General features: G+C 47.3%; 1 protein-coding gene across 1 annotated transcript in view; it reads left to right on the plus strand.

Annotated features, from left to right (window-relative positions):
* Positions 1-26,593, plus strand: part of VPS50 (VPS50 subunit of EARP/GARPII complex) — a 203,904-nt gene that overhangs the window by 103,022 nt on the left and 74,289 nt on the right. The window contains exons 12-16 of the mRNA XM_075315659.1: positions 3,531-3,671; positions 12,154-12,286; positions 17,825-17,916; positions 18,482-18,576; positions 20,328-20,426. Coding sequence (XP_075171774.1) covers positions 3,531-3,671; positions 12,154-12,286; positions 17,825-17,916; positions 18,482-18,576; positions 20,328-20,426 — 560 coding nt within the window. The remainder of the gene's footprint in view (positions 1-3,530; positions 3,672-12,153; positions 12,287-17,824; positions 17,917-18,481; positions 18,577-20,327; positions 20,427-26,593) is intronic.

Here is a 26,593-nt window from a genome sequence, read left to right on the forward strand (position 1 = left end):
GTTAGTTGCTCTTCTCCCTCTCTCTGGCGCTCCGCTCTTAACAGAACTCTCATCATTCCTGCAGAATCACAGTAGAATGTAATAAGGAAGTTTTGAAATTGATTTGCTTTTTTTATGAGCTATCATTCTTCCGATGTGAGAGCTTTTGTCTTACATAGTGTACATGTTGTTTCTATGGAACTCGACTCTGGCGGAGTTTAAACTGTACTTACATTCCAGGGGAGGAGTTGCCTCCCAACCTCCTAATCAGCTCTATTCAGCCTATACAGCAGTATTTGAGAGCAACAGGAAGAGGAGTAATATATTTGACAAATTCTGGAATAAAAGGAATATTTTATTTCTTCTCTCTGTATTAATCTTTTAAGGGGTATTCTCATGTTACTAAATTGCTTTTGTTAGACAGAATGAAAATAAGCAAATTTACTATTGACTTGCTTTTTCTATCTGTGTTATTCTCCTACTGTGAGAGCTTTTATCTTACATGCCGCACTGCTTGTTTCTATAGAGCTCATCCAGGCTGGAGAACAAGGAGTTAACTCCTAGCATCCTAGTCAGCTCTCTCCAGTTCATTGATTTCTATACAGCAGTTAGTTGCTCATCCTCCTCTTCCTACCTCTCGGCTCCTGACAGGACACATCATTCCTGTACAATCACAATACTGCCCAAGCTTGCCAGCTTGACTTTTTTTTCTGGCTGGTTTATTAAAAAATCACAGAAAATGTATTTTACTGACACATTGGAAAACTAAAATATATGATTATAAGTGATCCATATCTACAGCCCACAATTCTGATATGAAGACATCAGTTGCTTTCACTGTAAAATGATATTTACAGTCAAAATAATCTGCGTTTTTTCAGCTTAAAAAAAATGGACGTCTTCTATTTTTTTTTTTTACGGACAGGGCAAAAAAGTGCATTATTTTCATGGACTATCCTGGAATTTCAAGACGGTTGTCAACTCAGCTCCTACCCCCTTCATCAGCAGTTATTCTAATCATGGCTCTTACTTTCCTGAACTGTGTGCTTGTTGAAGTCACTATATATAGATCTACATATAACAGTTTAGACTCGGAGCAAACACTGCCCGACCGTGAATGTGCAACAGCAGTGATTTCATGGACTATCCTGGAATTTCAAGACTGTAGTCAACTGAGCTCCTGCCCCCTGCACCAGTAGTTATCCAAATCATGGCTCTTACTTTCCTGACCTGTGTGCTTGTTGCAATCACCATATTTTTTCAAAAATATATAAAAATGTAGACTCAGTGCAAGCATTGACTGACCGTTAATGTACAACAGCAGAATGAAGCTCCTCAACTAACTTGAAACTGAAGGAGACTGTAAGGAGAGGGAAGATGTCTAAGTTGCTCAAGAGAACTTGAGAATACCCCTTTAATTAATCTGTTTTGAGTGAGGATCTGTCTAGTGGGCTGGCTGGGTGATGATTTTAGTTAAACTTTTAGAATGGATTGTATAGCCATTCTGATGTGGATTTTCAAAGCAAATACACCGGCCTCATCAGGTCATCTACTGTATATATTAATGTATGCAGTTTATCTTGGGTAATTTGCTGACAAATCCGCTTAAACTCACACTGAAAATTTGCAAAAAGCTTCATAATACTGTGACTGTAACGTATGAGAGAGAAATGTTATTAGGGTCTACCTAGCAACCCGAAACATCGACCGCCTGGTTTGTATGCCAACAACTAGTAAAGTATGCAAACCTGGTCTGAGGAGATAAGCAGATCTGAATTAGAAAGTTATCATCCACTTACTGTATTTTTCGTTTTATCAGACGCACCCCAAATTTAGCGGAGGAAAATGGTAAATAATTTTAATGTTAAAATGAGTCCTATAATCCTAGTGCGTCTTAACCCTAATACTCACCAAGGGGAGCGGCGGTGGTGGAGTGGCTCAGGAAGGTCACAGGAGGCAGAGTCGGGGATGCTGCGGGCTCAGAGGAGGGGGTGTTGCGGCTCAGGAGGGTCAGCGATTCTGCTCGCTCCAAGGAGTTGCGCCAGGCACCATTGATCTGACTGTGGGCTCCGTTGAATCCCCCGGATATAGTTTAACGGGTTGACTGTGGTGGAGCGGGGTCGTAGGAGGCCGGGTCACAGGACATGCTCGGGGGTGTCGCAGTAAGCGCTATTGATCTGACTGTGGGCTCTGTTGAATCCTCCGGATATGGATTAACGGGTTGATGGTGGTGGAGCGGGGTCATAGGAGGCAGAGTCACAGGGTGCCATTGATCTGCGGGCGGGCTGCGGGAGTATCACAGGACGGAGTGTCTCGGTGGCAGGTGCATTGAGCTGACTGTGGGCTCCATTGGATCGCCTGCGGTTGACAAGTTGGACTTCAAGAAAATGGCCACGGAGGCGGCGCGTGCACAGATTGGACTCCACTGCCATTTTCTTGTAATCCATTGCGTCAATCTGCGCACATGCCGCCTCCACGGCCATTTTCTTGAAGTTCATTGCGTGAACCACGGGCGATTCAATAGAGTTCAATCCACCCACCGCCAAGACACCCTGTCCTGTGACACCACTGCAGTCCGCTCGCAGATAATGGTGCCCGCCGTGACACCCCCTAGCATGTCCTGTGACCCTGTCTCTTATGGCACCGCTCCAGCACTGCGGCTCCGGTAAGCTATATCCATTTTGTAAGACGCACCCACCTATTGTACCATCACCCATCCCCTGTAGACTTTGAGCCCCCGCGGGCAGGGTCCTCTCTCCTCCTGTAGACTGTGAGCCCCCGCGGGCAGGGTCCTCTCTCCTCCTGTAGACTGTGAGCCCTCGCGGGCAGGGTCCTCTCTCCTCCTGTAGACTGTGAGCCCTCGCGGGCAGGGTTCTCTCTCCTCCTATAGACTGTGAGCCCTCGCGGGCAGGGTCCTCTCTCCTCCTGTAGACTGTGAGCCCTCGCGGGCAGGGTCCTCTCTCCTCCTATACCAGTCTGTTTTGTACTGTTAATGATTGTTGTACGTAACCCTCTTTCACTTGTAAAGCGCCGTGGAATAAATGGCGCTATAATAATAAATAATAATAATAATTTTATCCCCTTTTTTGAGGAGAAAAAAAGGGCATCTTACAATCCGGAAAAAACGGTAATCTCAAAATCTTTAAAGATTGCAGTTCGTACTCTGGTCATTCAAGCAGTCGGCTGAAGCTTGTTTTCTGCCACTCATTTATCAGCTTTGCTGTATAGACTGGTGCCGCATAAGCAGAGTCATCTCATTATGATTTAAAGGGTAAATGCCATCATGAAGTGTCATCACTTATCAAAAGGTTTCTGGGGGTCCAACAGTCGGGACCCCATCAATCTGAAGAGTGGAGCGAGTACAGCGTACGGTGGCTACCTCTGTGTTCTACCGGGGCATTTCTCAGCCCCTCGGAATCAGTGGGGTTCAATTTGCTTGTACCTTTATGACCCTTTAGTCTTTTGTCCTACCACAAAATTTGCGTAGATTAATTGTTGTAGATTACTTATGGTTTCTTTTGTCTCTTCAATGTTTCCTCCTCACCTTTTAGACGGCGATGGACCAGCTGCACATGCACTTCACTCAGGCAATCCACAACACTGTGTTCCAAGTCGTCTTGGGATACGTAGAACTGTGCGCAGGAAACTCGGATACAAAATTTCAGAAGCTGCCTTACAAGGACCTCTGTACAGTAAGTAACTGATAATACGTCATGTTCTTAATATGTGATACTGTTGTAGTTCTGAATCAAGAAATCAATGATGCGTCACGGACAAAGGCCAATGGGAAGCCGTTAGAAGGACTGGTCAAAGGAGCTGGTTTCTCTTTTATAGACGAATTCTGGGGGTTCTGGAATTAAAGAGGTCCATATAGGACCTGAGCTACTGCTGCTAAAGTTGTTGGGGCAAATTCCCAAGCTGCAGATTGTGTTGCAGATATTTTGCAAGTGAAAATCCGTTCCACCCTTCTAAAATGGGTTATTCAGATGAATGGAACGTTCTGCAACAAAATCTGCAGCTTTTGAACATATTTTAAGCAGTTCCATAATATACAGGTTTTGTATGGTCCTAGGAGTGCACGGAACGCAGCCCACAGATCCAAAAATCCAAACTAGAAAAGTCCAGCTACATTGCATTGCTTGCTTTTCGGTTTGCCCAACTGGTTTCCATTCTCCCCCGGCAGATATTGCGCTTTCTTTCACCTGAATTCTTTCTCCTATCTCAGCCATATTTCTCTCATTTGTTTCCTTGTTCTCGGAGTCCAATATTTCTTCTTTTTTCCCATTCACGTTCTCCTTTATCCGGATTTGCGTTGTGATCCTATTTTCCCATTGCGTTGTCCTCCTTTTCCCCCATTACGTCTTCTTTCTTTTTCCCCATTGCGTCGTCCTTCTTTTTCCCACATTCTTCGTCCTTCTTTTTCCCACATGTATCTTCTTTATTTTTTCCAATTGCGTCCTCTTTCTTTTTCCCCATTGCGTCGTCCTTCTTTTTCCCACGTGTCGCCCTTGTTTTTGCCAATTGCGTTTTCCTACGAAAAAAATTATGAAAAAGTCCTACGAAAAAAGATGACGCATGTAGAAAAAAAGGATGATGTAATGGGAAAAACCATTACATCATCCTTTTTTCCCCATTGCGTCATCCTTTTTCCCCCCATTATGTCGTCCTTTTTTCTCCCCATTGCGTCATCCTTTTTTTTTTTTCCCCCATTTTGTCGACCTTCTTTTCCTACATGCATTGTTTTTCTTTTTCCCCATTGTGTCGTCCTTCTTTTTTCCCCCCATTGTGTTGTTTTTCTTTTTCCACATCACATTGTTTTTCTTTTTCCCAATTTTGTTGTTTTTCCCTATTGTGTCATCATTCTGTTTCCCATTGCGTTGTCCTTCTTTTTCCTATTGCGTTGTCCTTCTTTTTCCCATTGCGTCGTCCTCCTGTTTCCCCTTGCGTCGTCCTCGTGTTTCCCATTGCGTCGTCCTCCTGTTTCCCATTGCGTCGTCCTCCTGTTTCCCATTGCATCGTCCTTCTGTTTCCCATTGCGTCGTCCTTCTGTTTCCCATTGCGTCGTCCTTCTGTTTCCCATTGCGTCGTCCTTCTGTTTCCCATTGCGTCGTCCTTCTTTTCCACATTGCGTCGTCCTTCTTTTCCTCATTACGTCATCCTTCTTTTTTCCCACACTCATTGTTCTTCTTTTTCCATATCGCATTATCTTTATTCTTCCCAATTTTGTTGTCGTTTTTTTCCCATTTCGTCATCCTTCTTTTCCCCATTGCCTCGTCCTTCTTTTCCACATTGCCTCTTCCTTCTTTTCCCATTTTGTCATCCTTCTTTTCCCCATTGCCTCCTCCTTCTTTTCCCCATTGCCTCGTCCTTCTTTTCCACATTGCCTCGTCCTTCTTTTCCACATTGCCTCTTCCTTCTTTTCCCATTTCGTCATCCTTCTTTTCCCCATTGCCTCTTCCTTCTTTTCCCCATTGCCTCGTCCTTCTTTTCCCCATTGCCTCGTCCTTCTTTTCCCCATTGCCTCTTCCTTCTTTTCCCCATTACGTTGTCCTTCTTTTCCCCATTGCCTCGTCCTTCTTTTCCCCATTGCCTCTTCCTTCTTTTCCCCATTACGTTGTCCCTCTTTTCCCCATTGCATCGTCCTTCTTTTCCCCATAGCGTCGTCCTTCTTTTCCCCATTGCGTCGTCCTTCTTCTTTTCCCCATTACGTCGTCCTTCTTCTTTTCCCCATTGCGTCGTCCTTCTTCTTTTCCCCATTGTGTCGTCCTTCTTCTTTTCCCCATTACGTCGTCCTTCTTCTTTTCCCCATTGCGTCGTCCTTCTTCTTTTCCCCATTACGTCGTCCTTCTTTTTTTCCCCATTGTGTCGTCCTTCTTCTTTTCCCCATTGCGTCGTCCTTCTTCTTTTCCCCATTGCGTCGTCCTTCTTCTTTTCCCCATTGCGTCGTCCTTCTTTTTTTTCCCCATTGCGTCGTCCTTCTTCTTTTCCCCATTGCGTCGTCCTTCTTCTTTTCCCCATTGCATCGTCCTTCTTCTTTTCCCCATTGCGTCGTCCTTCTTTTTCCCCATTGCGTAGTTTTTTCTCTCCATTCCATCTTCCTTCTTTTCCCCATTGCGTCGTCCTTCTTTTCCCCATTGCATCATCCTTCTTTTCCCCATTGCATCGTCCTTCTTTTTTCCCAATTGCGTCATTCTCTTTTTCCCCAATTGTGTTGTCCTTCCATTTCCCAATTTGGTTGTCCTTATGTTCTTTTTTTTTTTTATTGTTTTCTCTCCCGCTTTCTTCCTCCCACTTGTGTGCTCTTTGTCCGTTAATTGCCTGCTTTCCCACCATTGCCTTTCTTCTTCGCTCTTTCTTAGTCTTTCTGAGTTGCCGCCTGTTGCTTTGTCATTGTGTGTCGTCTCCACCTCTCCACATTCTCCTTCTTTCTTCTCTCCACTTTCACACTGTCCTGTTCTCTCCTGTTCTCTCTTTGACTTTTCCCGTCCGCTTTCTCACTCTCTATTGTCTCACATTACTGCCCGCCTATGGTGGGAGCACACTGGAGACCCTTCTCTCGGATCGCTCCTATAATAAGAGACCAGCCTCGGCACCTCCTTATCGCAGGACCCCGTCTGTCTTCTTAATATTCTCTCACTCTCTCCGGTGCATTGTAACGCTCCTGCATTATCTCCTCTACATTTACATTGGAGTCATTTGTCTTTGGAGGTCCGCTCACTTGTTAGACCCGGGGCACCTTGAAGGATTCATTACTAAACGGGCGTGCGCCGCTAAATACTTTTCCAGTCATTTTATTGGTCTAGCGGGATGGTAGATGTGTGGCGGTATTTGCCCACCAGCTACGCATTAATCATTAAAACTTTCCTCTGTTTCATGTGTCATAAATTTCAAAGCTGCTGAATAAATCTTGGAGGATTTGAATATTTCTAAATTTGCCGCCTCCGTACTTATTTTATTTATCTCACGAGTGTCACATCAGTTCCTAGATGATCGCCTCCACACTTATAATCTACCCATTAGTAGATATTGATTGTAGATGGGGGCTTTAGCTCCATGTGCACGGGTTGGCACTATTTAAATAATCTTCGTCGATCTCTCATTGTTACTCCCTCTAATTCTGCCCATTACCCGATACCAACTGTACTACCGCTACCCCCCAATGTACTCCTCAACATGGCCTCCCCTCAGGTGCTTTTGTTATTGCTGCCCCCGCCTCTGACGTTCTCATCAATCTTTCCTCGCTCCTCAGATGCTCAAGTCAAGGCTTCATTTTCCTCCTCTGCTTTTTTCAGTGCCGCATTCCCCTCTGACAATCTCCAACAGCGCTTGTAGACTCTACATCCCCGTAAGACAAGTTCATTAAGGCTTTCTCCCCTTCTGACAGGCTTGTCAGGGAACACTTCTCCTTAGTCATGCTTGTTGCAACTGACTTTAATGATGAGGTTTTCTCAGCTGCTTGCCCCTCCGATGCACTCTTTACTGCTACCTTCCCTTTCATTACCCTCTTTACAGATGCCTCTTCATCTGATGGGCTCTTCATGGTGGCCTTTTCCTTAAATATTGAGTGTCGTCTTATCTAGCTAAATTTCACGGCACTTGCCCCGTCCGATGCGGTCTTCTGGGTTGCATCCCCCTTCGATGTACTCTTCTGGGCTTCCTCCCTCTCGAATGTGGTCTTCTAGGCTGGTGCCTCTTCCGACACGCTCTTCTGGCCTGTTGCTCCCTTCAACGCACTCTTACGGGCTGCCGCCTTCTCTTCCAGACTGCCTAACCCTCAATGTCTCACTTCCGAGCTGCTGCTTTCTCTGTCACACTCTTCTAAGCTGCCTCCCTCTCTGACTCACTCTTCCTGGCTGGCTTTTCCCACTTGACGCGCCATTCTGGGCTTCCTCCCCCTCTGATGCGCATTTCTGGGCTGCCTCCCCTTCTGAGGCACTCTTCCAAGCTGCCGCCTACTCAGAGATGCTCTTCCTGGCTGCCTCCACACCCCCCCTCCCCAAGCGTGCTTTTCCGAGCTGTCTCCCCCTCCAACATGCTTCTCATGGCTGCTACGCCCTCTGACGTGCTCTTCCAGGCTGTCGCCTACTCAGACATGCTCTTCTGCACTGCTTCTCCCTTTGACATGTCCTTCTGGGTTGCTTCCCCCTCTGATGCACTTTTCTGGACTGCTGCTTCCTCTGACGTGCCCCTCTGGACTGCTTCCCTCCCCCCACAACCTCCGACACGCTCTTCTGGGTTGCCTCCCCTCTGAAGCATTTTTCCGGACTGCTGCTCCCTCCTAATTGCTCTTCTGGGCTACCGCCCCCTCCGACTCCCTCTTCCGGGCTGCCGCCCCCTCCGACTCGCTCTTCCGGGCTACCACCCCCTCCGACGCGCTCCTCCGGGCTACCACCCCCTCCAACGCGCTCCTCCGGGCTACCACCCCCTCCGACGCGCTCTTCCGGGCTACCACCCCCTCCGACGCGCTCTTCCGGGCTACCACCCCCTCCGACGCGCTCTTCCGGGCTACCACCCCCTCCGACGCGCTCTTCCGGGCTACCACCCCCTCCGACGCGCTCTTCCGGGCTACCACCCCCTCCGACGCGCTCTTCCGGGCTACCACCCCCTCCGACGCGCTCTTCCGGGCTACCACCCCCTCCGACGCGCTCTTCCGGGCTACCACCCCCTCCGACGCGCTCTTCCGGGCTACCACCCCCTCCGACGCGCTCTTCCGGGCTACCACCCCCTCCGACACGCTCTTCCGGGCTACCACCCCCTCCGACGCGCTCTTCCGGGCTACCACCCCCTCCGACGCGCTCTTCCGGGCTACCACCCCCTCCGACGCGCTCTTCCGGGCTACCACCCCCTCCGACGCGCTCTTCCGGGCTACCACCCCCTCCGACGCGCTCTTCCGGGCTACCACCCCCTCCGACGCGCTCTTCCGGGCTACCACCCCCTCCGACGCGCTCTTCCGGGCTACCACCCCCTCCGACGCGCTCTTCCGGGCTACCACCCCCTCCGACGCGCTCTTCCGGGCTACCACCCCCTCCGACGCGCTCTTCCGGGCTACCACCCCCTCCGACGCGCTCTTCCGGGCTACCACCCCCTCCGACACGCTCTTCCGGGCTACCACCCCCTCCGACGCGCTCTTCCGGGCTACCACCCCCTCCGACGCGCTCTTCCGGGCTACCACCCCCTCCGACGCGCTCTTCCGGGCTACCACCCCCTCCGACGCGCTCTTCCGGGCTACCACCCCCTCCAAAGCACTCTTCCAGCACGTTCTTTTGAACTGCTGCGCCCACTGACGCACTCTTCTAGGCTTCCGCCCCTTCCCAACGCACTCTTCCGGGTAGCTGCCCCCTTAAACGTGTTCTTCCAGGCTGTTATCTCTCCAACACATTGTTCTGGGCTTCCACCCCATCCGACTCGCTCTGCAGGGCTGCCACTTGCCTCCAATATGCTCTACCAGGTTGAATTTAGGTTTCAGAGACTTGCCGACACGGATGCAATGTAACAGATATACAGAAACAGCGCCACTGCCCCCCCTGTAGATGGTGCCAAGTATTACACCTCCGTTCCAATCAAGTGGAGCCGACCATTTTTTCCTAATCCTTTATAACCCTTCCAACAGACTGTGCTAGAGAACATGGCTGCTCGTAGAGAATATCGCTGAGATAGCGGATTTTTTATATATTCATATATTCCATTGTCTTGGGCAGTTTAATTACTCGATATTGATATTTTGAAGCTATACCGTCTATATATTGCTTTGAGTGCTATTGTTTGCATCCGTCCCATCTGTATTATGCTGCGTTATTTGCTGGAAGGATGATTAATAAAACATTTTTATGGTATATATCATTTAAATGTTAATTTTTTTTTATTATTATTGCTAGTCCAGAAATAGACATTAAAAAATAGCCTACCCCTGAAATCTTCCCGGAGGGTAAGGTAAAAGATGAAGAAAAAAAGCATACCGGTCCTTCTCAATTTAGCTTTTGAAATTAATGAATCAACATAATATATATTCCAGCAGACTTGGTGTAACAGGAATAATTAGCATATAAATATAACCAAAACTACTGTGGCATTCAGGGCTAGTTTGTGACTAGGATAGATGATTTTAGAGGGCATGTGTCGGATCCTGAAATAAAGGACATCACAAGATAGAGGGGGACGCGCCGAGTTCGGCGATATATAGTTTTCTATCATTTCATTTGGTGTTTCTATGCAAAAATAACTTTTTAGATGTGACCAAGGAAAGCTGTCAATCAATGCTTGTGGGCGGAGACAGCTGGACTCACAGGCTTTCACTGTGAGTCCTGGCAGTGTTTCAATGGCTTTTTATATGGAAATACTGAAGCAAATCATAGAAAACTATATATCCCCGGATTCAGTGTCTCTCCCTCTATCCTATGCCACTTTCAGATATAGGTGTATTTACGATGTGACCGGTCCCCTTTAAATTAGGGGTTTTAACAGAGAAGGTATAGTAGAAACTCTTGTGAATGCCCACACAGCCTCCCACCAGTAGATCACCAGAGAGGGTGCATAAAACCGAATGTGCTTTCCCCATAGATCTGTTAGGAGAAGAAATAGGCCTGTGCGCTGTCTTTAAATGATATGTAAATTAGCAGTACCATGTCATCAGTTCTTTATTTATTCCGCCCCCGTACCATCGCTGTTTATTTGATTGACAGCCTTCTCTGCTGCCTTTTAAGTTCATCCTGCACGGTAACCGATTCTGCATCCCTAGTGTTTTGGGTCGCAACGCCACTGCGCATGCCTTAAATTGCGCACCTTATCACGGCGCATGCGCTGGATTTTGCGGAATGTCTCAATAAATCGATAGCGCTACCTATGGGCCTCGGGCCTCATGAATTACAAATTGTGATGATCTAACAAATTGCTAAAACATCACTTTTTATTATTTATTTATACATTAAAACGTAAAAATTGCTGTCATTCTTTACATATGAGGATCATGTAAAAGTTAAAATCTCAGGTTTGATCCTTAATGATTGTCGCTCGTAGCATCATTGGTGCCTTAATTGATTGTTTGAAAGGTCAGCAGTCCTGAATGCCATCCTATTTAAGCCTAGAAAACTGATATAAGATATAAAACACCCAAAACACTAGAATTGTCCCCCAACTTGTTTCGCCACTACAGCGGCTTCATCCGGGGATAGGACATCACATCCCTTCATGAAACTGCTCTAGTAATTTTCAGCAGTTCTGAATGCCATCTTATTTATGCTTATTGCCTAGAAAACTGATGTAAAAGATAAAAAAAAACCTAAAAAACTAGCATTGTCCCCTACGTGTTTCGCCACTATAGCGGCTTCATCAGGGGATATGACATCACTTTCCTTAATTTAGCTGCTCTAGTGCTTTTCAGCAGTCCTGTGTCATCTTATTTATGCTTATTGCCTAGAAAACTTATATAAAACATAAGAAAACTAAACACTAGAATTGTTACCCTATGTGTTTCGCCACTACAGCGGCTTCATCATGGGATGTGACATCACATCTCTTGATGAAGCTGCTCTAGCAGTGCTTTTGTATCAGAAACTTTAAAGGGGTTGTCCACCTTTTATTTACTTTTGACTTTAATGCATATATTTAGGGCTAAAAATTATTTTTTACAATTGGTTTTCATTAAAAATGTTGCACCGTTTTGATTTATACAGTCTCTTGTTTCCATGCATATTCAATGTTGAAGTTTGTCTGTGCTCATACATCATCTGAGAGGAGCTTAAAAAACACAGATGAGAGGTGCAAACTAGTCTGGCAAACAGAATGAGCTCACTGATAGATCCTCAGTTTACCAGATCTGGAGCCAGCAATAGATAGATTTTTAGACCAAAATAAGTACAAGACACGCCCCCAAGGAGTTTGTGAGCCACGCCCCAGAGGAACTTGTGAGCCACATCCCCTTGCCCCTTGTGGGGAGACCAGAAAAATGAATAATTAATAAAAAGGCCCATATCTTTGGATTTACAAAAAACAAATAATGAAATACTCAGCAGCGGTAATAAAGCAAGACTAAAACCTATCCACTTTTGACTTGGTGGCAAGTTCTCTGTAAGTGTACAATGCATCAAGGCCTAATAGTTTGTAGCTGCTTAGGTTAGCCATTGTCGGGGAGGATTATCCAACACAATGGTGGATAATGTTTTCTTTGTGTCTTTGCAGCACATAACCTCAGATAGCTACATTCCTTGCCTAACGGACCTCTGCAAAGCACTCTGGGAAGTTATGTTGAGTTATTTTCGTACAATGGAGTGGCATGAAAAATTTGATCATGAGGAACCCCAAGCAGCGTCTGGTAAGTAACAGATTGTGTCTAAGTCTAGGGAGCAAAGGTCATATTTAAAGGGATAGACTCCTTTGCAGTTCAATTGCTGGCGATCTCACTGACAGCCTTGACATTGCAACCCTGCTGGTGATATAGGGTAATGCACAGTGACCAGAAAAATCAAGATCCAAACACCTACTGCATGCCTTGGAATCTTCCAAACTAAGCAACTCACATCTGCGAAATAGGAGATCAAGTGCTCTCAGTCGCTCTCTTCTCGGCCCTCACGCTCTATCTCAGCCCTCGCGCTCTCTCTCTCGGTCCTCGCGCTCTCTCTCTCGGTCCTCGCGCTCTCTCTCTCGGTCCTCGCGCTCTCTCTCTCGGCCCTCGCGCTCTCTCTCTCGGCCCTCGCGCTCTCTCTCTCGGCCCTCGCGCTCTCTCTCTCGGCACTCGCGCTCTCTCGTTCTGCCCTCGCGCTCTCGTTCTGCCCTCAAGCTCTCGTTCTGCCCTCGCGCTCTCTCGTTCTGCCCTCGCGCTCTCGTTCTGCCCTCGCGCTCTCTCGTTCTGCCCTCGCGCTCTCGTTCTGCCCTCGCGCTCTCGTTCTGCCCTCGCGCTCTCGTTCTGCCCTCGCGCTCTCGTTCTGCCCTCGCGCTCTCGTTCTGCCCTCGCGCTCTCGTTCTGCCCTCGCGCTCTCGTTCTGCCCTCGCGCTCTCGTTCTGCCCTCGCGCTCTCGTTCTGCCCTCGCGGTCTCGTTCTGCCCTCGCGCTCTCGTTCTGCCCTCGCGCTCTCGTTCTGCCCTCGCGCTCTGTCTCTTCCCTCTTTCCTTGTCTCTGGCGCTCTCTGCCTTCTTTCCTTGTCTCTGGCGCTCTCTGCCCTCTTTCCTTGTCTCTCGCTCTCTCTCTGCCCTCTCTCCTTGTCTCTCGCTCTCTCTCTGCCCTCTCTCCTTGTCTCTCGCTCTCTCTCTGCCCTCTCTCCTTGTCTCTGGCGCTCTCTCTGCCCTCTCTCCTTGTCTCTGGCGCTCTCTGCCCTCTCTCCTTGTCTCTGGCGCTCTCTGCCCTCTTTCCTTGTCTCTGGCGCTCTCTGCCCTCTTTCCTTGTCTCTGGCGCTCTCTGCCCTCTTTCCTTGTCTCTGGCGCTCTCTGCCCGCTTTCCTTGTCTCTGGCGCTCTCTGCCCTCTTTCCTTGTCTCTGGCGCTCTCTGCCCTCTTTCCTTGTCTCTGGCGCTCTCTGCCCTCTTTCCTTATCTCTGGCGCTCTCTGCCCTCTTTCCTTGTCTCTCGCTCTCTCTCTGCCCTCTCTCCTTGTCTCTCGCTCTCTCTGCCCTCGCTCCTTGTCTCTCGCTCTCTCTGCCCTCGCTCCTTCTATCACTCTGCCCTCGCTCCTTCTCTCTCTCTCTCTCTCTCTCTCTCTCCCCTCACTCCTTTTTTTCTCTCTCTCTCTCTGCCCTCGCTCCTTTTCTCTCTGCCCTCGCTCCTTCCCTCTCTCTCTGCCCTCGCTCCTTCCCTCTCTCTCTGCCCTCGCCCCTTCTCTCTCTGCCCTCGCTCCTTCCCTCTCTCTCTGCCCTCGCTCCTTCCCTCTCTCTCTGCCCTCGCTCCTTCTCTCTCTCTGCCCTCGCTCCTTCCCTCTCTCTCTGCCCTCGCTCCTTCCCTCTCTCTCTCTGCCCTTGCTCCTTCTATCGCTCTCTCTCTGCCCTCTCTCCCCTCTCTCCTTCTCTCTCTGCCCTCTCTCCTTCTCTCTCTGCCCTCTTCTTGTCCCTCTCTCTCTCTGCCCTCGCTCCTTCTATCGCTCTCTCTCTCTGCCCTCGCTCATTCTCTCTCTGCCCTCGCTCCTTCCCTCTCTCTCTGCCCTCGCTCCTTCCCTCTCTCTCTGCCCTCGCTCCTTCCCTCTCTCTCTGCCCTCGCTCCTTCTCTCTCTGCCCTCGCTCCTTCCCTCTCTCTCTGCCCTCGCTCCTTCCCTCTCTCTCTGCCCTCGCTCCTTCTCTCTCTCTGCCCTCGCTCCTTCTATCGCTCTCTCTCTGCCCTCGCTCCTTCTCTCTCCTTTCTTATCTCCATTGAGGATATTTTACGTGGTAGGAGACTTGTTGAAGAAGCAGAATAATGTTTGTCTTCTATCCGGAGATTGATTTTCAGCTTTTTGTGCCGGCCGTAGACACTAAATATAATCACTGCGCTCCTGAAGCTGCAGATCACTCTTTTATGGCATCAGGATGAAGTATCCGCAGGTTTCCTGCCGTTTTATAGGAGAGCGCATGGTGTGATGTGATGTGATCCGCTCCACTATTTCTCCCATGACGGAACGTTCTCACTGATGAGTCGGTAGATGACACATCCGATCCCGATGATTATATGGAGACGAGCAGCTCGACACAGACACCGCTTATCAGTAGCAGCCGGTCACCGATTACGTCTTTGACTAATGTGTAGTGTTCCCCAATCCATGTCTAATTAACAGCACTGTGCTCCTGAGCGGCATCATTATTACATGCACCTCAGCTGCTGCAGAACCTCAGAGGTTAGACAATTGGCTACAAGCTTAGAGGAAACCTTATACTCTTCCTAGAGCTCACTGATGTCATTTGCTTACCTCCTGAAGTGGTGACATCAAGCCTATAGCGCACATCACCGCTGCAGCCAATCACCGAGCGCAGTGGTTTTGCTAGTGCATGTAGCACGAGCCGCCGCGCCTTAAACCAACTGTCCGGATTGGTTGTTGGATGCCATTTTTGGTGTTTTTTGGTTGTTTTTTTTTCCAAAATATAGGGCAAACCACTTCCCTGCGTGTGAAATGATTTCCTCCTGGTTTGGTCTTTCGGCCCAGTCACCAGATTGCAGCACATGTGGGCACGGTTGGCGGCTCGGGAGACCTGCCCTCCGAGCGGATTATCATTAGCGGCTTTCTGTTAAGGGCACTCGAGGACGTGGCGGAGCCGCTCTGAAGGACCTGCAAGTTCTGATACATCCTCATTGACTTGCAGATGGCACCTCGGAGTTTATTCACTGTACGGTGGAGACAAGAGGTCGCGCGCTCCGCTCTCCTCACATTACCATCTTGTTTTCAAAGAATGTTAATCAGGAAGAGATTATGGCAGAAGTTAGAAATGATTCATTCAGCTGTAACTTCATCGTGGACGCTACCGTGGAAGAAAGTTTGGCCGTACTCCCGAAACGACACACTTTAAAAGTGAAGACTATGAAGGTCATGTCAAAGGGGTCAGATCAGCGGAGAGTCGCCATCTGCGAGCTACCCCAATCTCCAGAGCAGACTGGCCTGATTTTAGTGGAGGCATTTATTGCTGAGGTGTAATCTCTTTCAAGCAGAAAAGGGGGTTCTGTGATTGGTTTGTGGGCTTTTTTATGTATGTGGCATTTGTGTTTACACCAGACTGTGGACTAACCGGCAGCAGCGACTACACTACACTATGGACTGATGGGTGGCAGCGTTTACACGAGACTGTGGACTAACCGGCAGCAGCGACTACACTACACTATGGACTGATGGGTGGCAGCGTTTACACGAGACTGTGGACTAACCGGCAGCAGCGACTACACTACACTATGGACTGATGGGTGGCAGCGTTTACACGAGACTGTGGACTAACTGGCTGCAGTGTTCACACTAGACTATGCACTGATGGGTGGCAGTGTTTACACGAGACTGTGGACTAACTGGATGCAGCATTTACACTAGACTACACACTGATAGTCCACAGTCTCGTGTAAACGCTGCCACCTAACTGGGTGCAGCGTTCACACTAGACTATGGACTGATGGGTGGCAGCGTTTACACGAGACTGTGGACTAACTGGTTGCAGCATTCACACTAGACTATGCACTGATGGGTGGCAGCGTTTACACGAGACTGTGGACTAACTGGCTGCAGCGTTCACACTACACTATGGGCTGATGGGTGGCAGCGTTTACAGGAGACTGGGGACTTACTGGCAGCAGCGACTACACTAGACTATGCGCTGATGGGTGGCAGCGTTTACACGAGACTGTGGACTAATTGGATGCAGCATTTACACTGGACTACGCACTGATGGGTGGCAGCGTTTACACAAGACTGTGGACTAACTGGCTGCAGCGTTCACACTAGACTATGGACTGATGGGTGGCAGCATTTACACGAGACTGTGGACTAACTGGCTGCAGCGTTCACACTAGACTATGGACTGATGGGTGGCAGCATTTACACGAGACTGTGGACTAACTGGCTGCAGCGTTCACACTAGACTATGCACTGATGGGTGGCAGCGTTTACACGAGCCTGTGGACTAACTGACTGCAGCGTTCACACTAGACTATGGGCTGAGGGGTGGCAGCGTTTACAGGAGACTGTGGACTAACTGGCTGCAGCGTTCACACTAGACTATGGGCTGATGGGTGGCAGCGTTTACACGAGACTGTGGACTAACTGGCTGCAGCGTTCACACTAGACTATGCACTGATGGGTGGCAGCGTTTACACGAGCCTGTGGACTAACTGGCTGCAGCGTTCACACTAGACTATGGGCTGATGGGTGGCAGCGTTTACAGGAGACTGGGGACTTACTGGCAGCAGCGACTACACTAGACTATGCACTGATGGGTGGCAGCGTTTACACGAGACTGTGGACTAACTGGCTGCAGCGTTCACACTACACTATGGGCTGATGGGTGGCAGCGTTTACAGGAGACTGGGGACTTACTGGCAGCAGCGACTACACTAGACTATGCGCTGATGGGTGGCAGCGTTTACACGAGACTGTGGACTAATTGGATGCAGCATTTACACTGGACTACGCACTGATGGGTGGCAGCGTTTACAGGAGACTGTGGACTAACTGGCTGCAGCGTTCACACTAGACTATGGACTGGTGGGTGGCAGCGTTTACACGAGACTGTGGACTAACTGGCTGCAGCGTTTGCACTAGACTCTGGACTGACGGGCGGCAGCGTTTATACTAATCTTTGGACTGAGTGGCAGCTGCGTTTACACTAGACTGGACTATCTAGTGGAAGTGTTTGCACTAGACTGGGAACTGACAGACTGCAGCGATTACACTAGACTATGGACTGATGGGTGGAAGCATTTGCACTAGAGTCTGGACTGATGGGCTGCAGTGTTTGTACTATACTTTGGACTGATGGGCTACAGCGTTTACACTAGACTGTGGACTGAATAGTGGCAACATTTGCACTAGACTGTGGACTGAATAGTGGCAACATTTGCACTAGACTGTGGACTGATGAGCTGCAGCGTGTACACTAGACTATGAACTGACAGGTGGCAGCGGTTATACTAAACTTTGGACTGGTGGGCGGCAATGTTCACACTAGACTTTGGACTTACAGTTGGCAGCGTTTACAATAAACTATATTGATGGGCGGCAGTGTTAACATTAAACTCTGGACTGATGAGAGGTAGTTTTTACACTAGACTCTGGACTGATTGGTGGCAGCGTTTACACTAGACTGGACTGATGGGTGGCAGCGTTTACACTAGACTGTGGACTAACGAGCGTCAGCAATTAAACTAGATTGTGGACTGCCCCTTGAGCACGTTCCCATATTTTTATTTTCTTTGTCCCCAGATAGTAACAATGTATCCTCTACCGAAGAGAACAATTTTGATCGAAATTATATAAAAAAGAAGCTGGAGCACGGCCTGACCCGCATCTGGCAGGTAATTGTCCTCTGCTATTATTATTTCTTAACTCTTGAGAACAGACAAGAAGAAATCCCAAACAATAAAGATGAGTAAGCTCCTCGGGGGTGGTCCCATTCCTGGAATCTGCAGTGTGATTGGCTGTCATAGAAAGTGTATGATTTCCCTGCAGTGCCTCCGGAGGAGACAGGGGGTATTACATGTTCCATATTGGCATAATGAATGTGTTTGCTCCTGTCTCTTTGTAGCTACTTTTTTTCTCGTTGAACGAGTTTTAAAAATGCCTAATATTTGTAGCGTTTCCCTTTAACTGTTTTACTATAGACGCTCCCTTGAAATATCTGCGTGTTCTCGCACTCCGGTGAAAATCCTTGAACCGCCGCTCCTGATTTTGTCTCTCTCCTGTAGCATAGTCATCACGGTGACAATATCTGCACAATAGGAAGAGACACATTGTCAACATAAATGTCCTTACCCTTAGGAAGGAAACGCAAACATACTGCGCGTGCCGAGCGCACGGACGAAGAATAACGTCCACTCTGCTACATCACATTAATCTTTTATCTTACTTTTTTTTTCCCAGGACGTTCAGCTTAAAGTCAAAACGTATCTTCTCGGGACTGATATGTCCAACTTTAAATATGACGACTTCATTGTAGTACTGGATATAGTCAGCAGGTAGGTAGAAAGGGACAATTAAACGATCAGCGTCGTAGATTAAGCTGATATAAGAAATGTTGTAATATATCTTTATCAAGAAAATTGCTTTTCTCCACTTATGAGCCACCTCTATAACATCTAAAATTGACAGCTCACTGAAGGATCAGATTACAGCTGCCACTTGCCGTCTATGGAGAGCATTGTTTTTCTCCACTTATGAGCAACCTCTATAACATCTAAAATTGACATATCACTGAGGGATCAGATTACAGCTGCCACTTGCCGTCTATGGAGAGCATTGTTTTTCTCCACTTATGAGCCACCTCTATAACATCTAAAATTGACAGCTCACTGAGGGATCAGGTTACAGCTGCCACTTGCAGTCTATGGAGAGCATCGATTGTCTCCACTTATGAGCAACCTCTAAAACATCTAAAATTGAAAGCTCACTGAGGAATCAGATTACAGCTGCCACTTGCAATCCATGGACAGCAGGGGGGAGGAGAAGAGGGCAGCAGAGTTAAAGAAAGGCACTGACACACATGAGCCTATGCTGTTGCCTTTTTAGTAAGTGTTTTATCTCACCCCAGATCTGGAATTTGCATCCGTCCTGCTGTTTAATGTCCTACATGCCGCTGCAGTGATTGGGACTGTGGCAGCTGACTCCCAGGACAGGTGGCGGATACAGGAGTAGCCACCCACGTACAGGTGGGAGTGACTGGAGAAGGCTGGATAGGCAGCTACGGACAGGAATGGTGGGCACAGCCATGATAGACAGGTATAGGAAGGCAGGTACAGGAGACAGACACAGGGCAACAGGACAGGAGCTCATAGGAGACTCAAATAGGAGACTGACTAACTAGAGGCGTTGTGCAGGCACCTCCCCTAATAGGAGGGTGCCTTAAGAGGAGGGTCAGTGTGCGCTCGCGCGTCTTAGGTGCACTCCCAGTAACCCTGTGCGGCATGTACAGGGCCCGGAAGGGGAAGGAGGCAGCAGCACACATGATAACTGGGGGACGCGACCCGGCCAGACTAGTGAGTCTACAGAGACGCCGGCGCTACACGGACAAACATTTAACCATTAATATATCCTAGAAAACCAGCTATTAATACCTTATTTTACACTAGACCACCCAGTAACATATTAATATCCAATAATATAACCTAAATTGTCATATATTAACTGCTTATTTTACAATAGTCCACTGGGGAGCAAAATATTAATGCTGTAAATATATCCTCGAGTAACTTTTACCCTAAGTTACAAGGGAGCAAAATATACAATAAAATATCCACCTAACTTCTATCTATTTTTGGCCACCAAAGTTTGCCAACCACAAGCCTGCCAAAGAATATGAACGTACCTTATCCTCTACTTAAGACCACCAAGAAAGCAGACACTTCTCTAGACCACCAGGGCTAATGACCAGAACATCTACAGTAGTTTAGACCCTGAGGGAAGTTTTTATTTGTATTAAATATATTGGGAGTTTTTTTGTATTCTTATTTTTGCCAAACTCTCCTATCTAAGCCTACCAAGGAATATAAATGTACCTCATCCTCTACTTTAGACCACAAAGAAAGGAGACACTACTCTAGACCACCAGGGCTAATGACAAGAATGTCTACATTAGTTTAGACCATGAGGGAAGTTTTATTTTTTTATAAAATGTTTTTTTTTTGTTTACTTTATTGTCATAAGATAAAAGCGCCAATCCCATAGGTACATATTCTGGATGGCAAATGATTGTTCTCATGTCTCTCTTTAGGCTCATGCAGGTCGGGGAGGAGTTCTGTGGCAGCAAATCTGAGGTCCTGCAAGAATCCATTAGGAAACAGAGTATAAATTATTTTAAGAATTATCACAGGTAAGTGTTAGGGACACATAGGGCTCAATGAGATGATATTGTAGTATTCCACAAAGGAACAGATGCCAGTGGTGTAAAGCAGTCTACTTGGACCAAATGCATGGATTTACCACTGTTCCCCCTTATAAACTTTCTCTACACAGCAGCGCTCCTGTACACCTTGGTGTGCAGGGAACTGTAAGGTGATCCTATTCACTTAAAATAAACCTATCAGTTCTGGGGAAAAATGCAAGAAGTGACCGTAGATAAGGAGGACATGGCTGCTTCTAAAGGATCAATCTGCAGGAGAAGAACAGAACTGCTTCTAAAGGGTCAATCTGCAAGAGAAGAACAGAACTGCTTCTAAAGGGTCAATCTGCAAGAGAAGAACAGAACTGCTTCTAAAGGGTCAATCTGCAAGAGAAGAACAGAACTGTTTCTAAAGGGTCAATCTGCAGGAGAAGAACAGAACTGCTTCTAAAGGGTCAATCAGCAGGAGAGGAACATAACTGCTTCTAAAGGATCAATCTGCAAGAGAAGAACAGAACTGCTTCTAAAGGGTCAATCTGCAGGAGAAGAACAGAACTGCTTCTAAAGGATCAATCTGCAGGAGAAGAACAGAACTGCTTCTAAAGGATCAATCTGCAAGAGAAGAACAGAACTGCTTCTAAAGGGTCAATCTGCAGGAGAAGAACAGAACTGCTTCTAAAGGATCAATCTGCAGGAGAAGAACAGAACTGCTTCTAAAGGATCAATCTGCAAGAGAAGAACAGAACTGCTTCTAAAGAGTCAATCTGCAAGATTACATATTAGTTCTGAAAAAAAAATGCAAGATGTGACAGTAGATGAGCAGAACATAGAATCATAGAATGGTAGAGTTGGAATGGACCTCCTGGGTCATCTAGTCCAACCCCCTGCTCAAAGCAGGATTCACTAAATCATCCCAGACAGATGTCCGTCCAACCTCTTTTTAAAGACTTCCATGGAAAGAGAACTCACCACCTCTCGTGGGAGCCTGTTCCACTCATTGATCACCCTCACTGTCAAAAAGTTTTTTTCTAATATCTAATCTGTGTCTCTTCCCCATCAGTTTCATCCCATTGCTTCTAGTCTCTCCTTGTGAAAATGAGAATAAAACTGATCCCTCTACAGTGTGACAGCCTTTAAGATATTTGTAGACAGCTATAAGGTCTCCTCTCAGTCTTTTCTTTTGCAAGCTAAACAATCCTAAATCCTGTAACCGTTCTTCATAGGACATGGTTTGCAGTCCAGTCACCATGCTGGTCACTCTTCTCTGAACTTGCTCCAGTTTGTTGATGGCTGCTTCTAAATGGGCAATCTGCAGGAGAAGAACAGAACTGCTTGTAAAGAGTCAATCTACAAGATTACCTATTGGTACTGAAAAAAATGCAAGAAGTGACAGTAATGAGTAGAACATGGCTGCTTCTAAAGGGTCAATCTGCAGAAGAAGAACATAACTACTTCTAAAGGGTCAATCTGCAAGATGAGGACATAGCTGCTTCTAACAGGTTGTCTGAGCAAATTAAAACTTTGCCCAGTGTACTGGTTATGGGAAAAATAATAAACATATGCGCCTACCCTTAAAACAATACGCCTTAAAACACTCACCGTACAGACACTCACCTGGATCCAACTCAGGTCTTGCCATAGTTTGTGCAGAGAGAGGAAGCAGTGATGTCACTATTCGCCCAGACTATTGACGGCAGTGATCTTCTGCAGGGGATGAGTGACTTTAAGAAGCACGTCATCATATAACATCCAATGATGTGCTTCTCAAGTCACCTGACCACTGTAGGCCATCACAGACCACAGCGGACCAGTGGCTGATGGAACGATGACATCACTGCTTCCTGTCTCTCCACAGACTGTGGAATGGCCTGTTCTGGATCCAGGTGAATGCCAGTCAGTGGCCAAGTTTATTATTTACATATCTAATTCTCTGATCAAAGTTTTGCTTTGTTCTTCAGGAGGAGAACATAGCTGTTTCTAAAGGGTTAATCTGCAGAATAAGAATATAGCTGTTTCTAGAGGGTTAATTTGCTAATAGAAGGACTTAGCTGCTTGTAAATATTACCACATATATAAATACGTTCAGTGTGACCTAAAGAGACTCTCCTGGGATGTTTACATGCTGCACGCACACGGTTTTCCCCCACTCATTGGTATCTCCCAGTTGAGAAGCAGGAAGTCTCACAAAGCTGTGAAACTAGTGAGACAGTGAAGAGCCCAACGTCAGCCAATTTCATTTTCCTGTTACATATTTGGTGCTTTTATCACTAAGTTATGAAATGTTTTAGTTTTCCTAGTTTAGTTTATATATGGTCTTCTTTTACCTTTTGAAGTTTCACAGGGGATCATAGGTCCTCGTTAAAGGGAACTTGTCACCAAATTTGGCCCCTATAAGCTGTGGCCAGCACCAGTGAGCCCTTATATACAGCATTCTAGAATCTCTATATATAATTGCCTTATTCTGTCTGTCTGTCTGTCTGTCTTGCTCTAAAATTGTGTCCTTACAGTGACAACCGTCGGATTGGCCGCTGGGCTCGGCCTGGCCCCGCCCCCCACACGGATTGGCCGCTGGGCTTGGCCTGGCCCCGCCCCCCGCATGGATTGGCCGTTTGGACAGGCCACGCCCCCGCTCGCGGTGCCGCTAGGCCACACCCCTCACACGGTGCCGCTAGGCCACGCCCCTCACGATGTGTCGCTAGGCTACGCCCCTCACGCGGTACCGCCAAACCACGCCCCTCACACGATGCTGCTAGGCCACGCCCCTCACACTATGCCGCTAGGCCACGCCTCCACACTATGCTGCTAGGCCACACCCCCTCATGCGGTGCCGCTAGGCCGCGCCCCCTCATACTATGTCGCTAGGCCACGCCCCCTCACACTGTGCCGCTAGGCCACGCCCCTGGCACTATCACGCTAGGCCACGCCCCTCACACGATGGCACTAGGCCACGCCCCTCACTATGCCGCTAGGCCATGCCCCCTCACAATAGGCCGATAGGCCACACCCCTCAATATGCCATTAGGCCACGCCCCCTCACACTATGCAGCTACCCCACACTATGCAGCTAGGCCACGCCCCCTCACATTATGCAGCTAGGCCACATCCCCTCATTCTTTGCCGCTAGGCCACGCCCCTCACACTGTGCCGCTAGGCCATGCCCCCTCACACTGTGCTGCTAGGCCACGCCCCTCATACTATGCCGCTAGGCCACGCCCTCACACTATGCAGCTAAGCCACGCCCCCTCACTATCCCGCTAGGCCACGCCCCCTCACACGATGGTGCTAGGCCACGCCCCCTAACACTATGGCGCTAGGCCCCGCCCCTCACACTATGCCGCTAGGCCACGCCCCCTCACACTATGGCACTAGACCACGCCCCGCAGTATGCCGCTAGGCCACGCCCCCACTATGTCGCTAGGCCACGCCCCCCGCACACGTTGGGCACCTGTACACCTCCCCCCAGGACAACTCCTCCCTTTATACTCCTCCTATTATACTCCTTTCTGAGGGGTTTGCAGCATGGGAGATGGAGCATGATGGGGGGTGCAGCATGGGGGGTGGACCATGATGGGGGGTGCCCAGAATGGGGGGATGAAACACGATGGGGGGTTCGCAGCATGGGGGATGGAGCACGATGGGGGGTGCAGCATGGGGGATGGAGCACGATGGGGGGTGCAGCATGGGGGGATGGAGCACGATGGGGGGTGCAGCATGGGGGATGGAGCACGATGGGGGGTGCAGCATGGGGGATGGAGCACGATGGGGGGTGCAGCATGGGGGATGGAGCACGATGGGGGGTGCCCAGAATGGGGGGATGAAACACGATGGTGGGTGCGCAGCATGGGGGATGGAGCACGATGGGGGTGTGCAGCATGGGGGATGGAGCACGATGGGGGGTGCACACCTCCCCCCAAAACACACACACACATCGCCACACACGCACCGCAGAACACACCACACACACTGGGAACCACAAACACCCCCCTACACAGACACAAACACACACAGACAACACCGCACACACACAACACACAAACACCGCGGCACACACAAATATGCGCACATACCGCACAACACACACACATTGCACAAAACATACCACCCCCCAAAACACACACACGCACCCCACACCCACACAAACCGTGCAAGACACACAGCACCACACACACACACGCACATAAACTGCGCAACACACACAGACAACACTGCAGACACACAGTGCTCCACAAACAACGCAACACACACAACGAAATACACAAACAACACCGCTCTCGCCCCCCCCCACCCAGACAACACCCAGAACATGTACAGCGCCCTACACAAACACTGGCAACTAAACACAACAACATCTATATATATATATCTGTATATATAACAAAAATCATACATTAACTACACAATAAATTCTAGAATACCCGATGCGTAGAATCGGGCCACCTTCTAGTATTGTATATAAAAGCCCAGGCACTCTATAATGTAAAAAACACCTTTTATAATACTCACCTAGGGGGGCAGGTCAATCCGATGGGTGACGCTGCTCTCCGGTCTGGCACCTCTTCTCTGCAGTGATCGCGGTCCTCCTTCTACCCGGCCCAGTGTGGATGACATGTCCTATGGCCTGCGTGGATGACATAGGACGCATCATCCATAATGGGCTGGGAAGAAGAAGGGCGGCAATTACCGCAGAGAGGAGGCACCGGACCGGACCGCCCTCCTAGGCAAGTCTAATAAAAATGTTTTTTACATTCTACAGAGCGGCCTGGGCTCTTATATGCAGTATTCTAGAATGCAGTATATAAGAGCTCAGGGGGGGTGTCCATAATAGGGGCCAAATCTGGTGACATGTTCCCTTTTAATTAAGGCCCACTGCAATTCCTTGACAAGCTTAAAGGGATTTTCTATGATTGAAATAAAGGTTCTGCTTTCGTTTTTTCCTGTCACAATATCACGCTTGTCTATGGCAGCACATCTGTATTAAAATAAGCGTCTGTGCTGCAATACCAAACATATATATATATTATATAAAAAATTATTTTTTTGTTTTTTATTTTATACTTTCATTTATTTATCTATCTATACATATATAATATGTATAAATAATTTGTGTGTGTGTATATGTATATAATATATATATATATATATATATATATATATATATACACACACACACATATAATATAAAATATTAATAATATAAATATAAAACAATAAAAATATTTTTTCTATTATAAATAGTAAAAATATACAATTAAAACTATTTTTACATTATATATATATATAGTTTTAATTGTATATTTTTACTATTTATATATAATATAAAATAAATTTTTATTGTTGTATATTTTTTACTTTAGATATACATGCATAAATATAGAGTAAAAAAATATAAATAATATATATATATATATATATATATAATATATATCATATATTAAGAATATTGTTTGCTTCATATTTTTATTTTTTACATATAATTATTTTTTTTATTTCTGGTATATTCCTTACTATATATATATATATATATATATATATATATATATAAATATAGTATTATTTTATATAAACATAAAGGATGAAATATAAAAAAATATTTTTATATAATATATATAATTCTGGTCAATCTGTGTAATTTATTCAGTTTGTTACTCATTAAATCTATTAAAAATCATTTATTTCCCTTTTAATTAGAGATAATTGGCCATTTCTTATGAAGTGGCGCTTTTGGAAATCCGAGGCTCGTGATTTTACTTTTTTCTTTTTTTTGGCACCACCACTTTGAGCTCTGTGTGTGTGACCCACAGGAAAACCGTGTTAATGAGAGTCATTATGTGGCCAAATCCGAAATTATCCTCTTCCGACGTATCGCGGTGATTAGCGGCGCGGGCTTTGTATTTCCCTTCTCTTTTGTTATTCCAGCAGTCATTGGGGTTTCTGTAGCCTAAAACTGTATGCACAGGAGGAGGGGGCACACAGAGCCTCCCCGGGTGCCCGGTTTGGAAAGGTTAATGAGTTGTCATTTGCCAGGTGAAGTGCGCTCGCTGAATGTACAATCTCTGCGGTGCTTAACCCTCGCCGCGTCCCCTGAATCTCTCATTACGCTTTCCTAGCTATATCCATAGTAACAATAATTAATTCATGTTCTAAGACTTTATTCTCTC

The sequence above is a fragment of the Anomaloglossus baeobatrachus genome, chromosome 6 (assembly GCF_048569485.1).
Source record: "Anomaloglossus baeobatrachus isolate aAnoBae1 chromosome 6, aAnoBae1.hap1, whole genome shotgun sequence".
Classification (NCBI taxonomy): Eukaryota; Metazoa; Chordata; class Amphibia; order Anura; family Aromobatidae; genus Anomaloglossus; species Anomaloglossus baeobatrachus.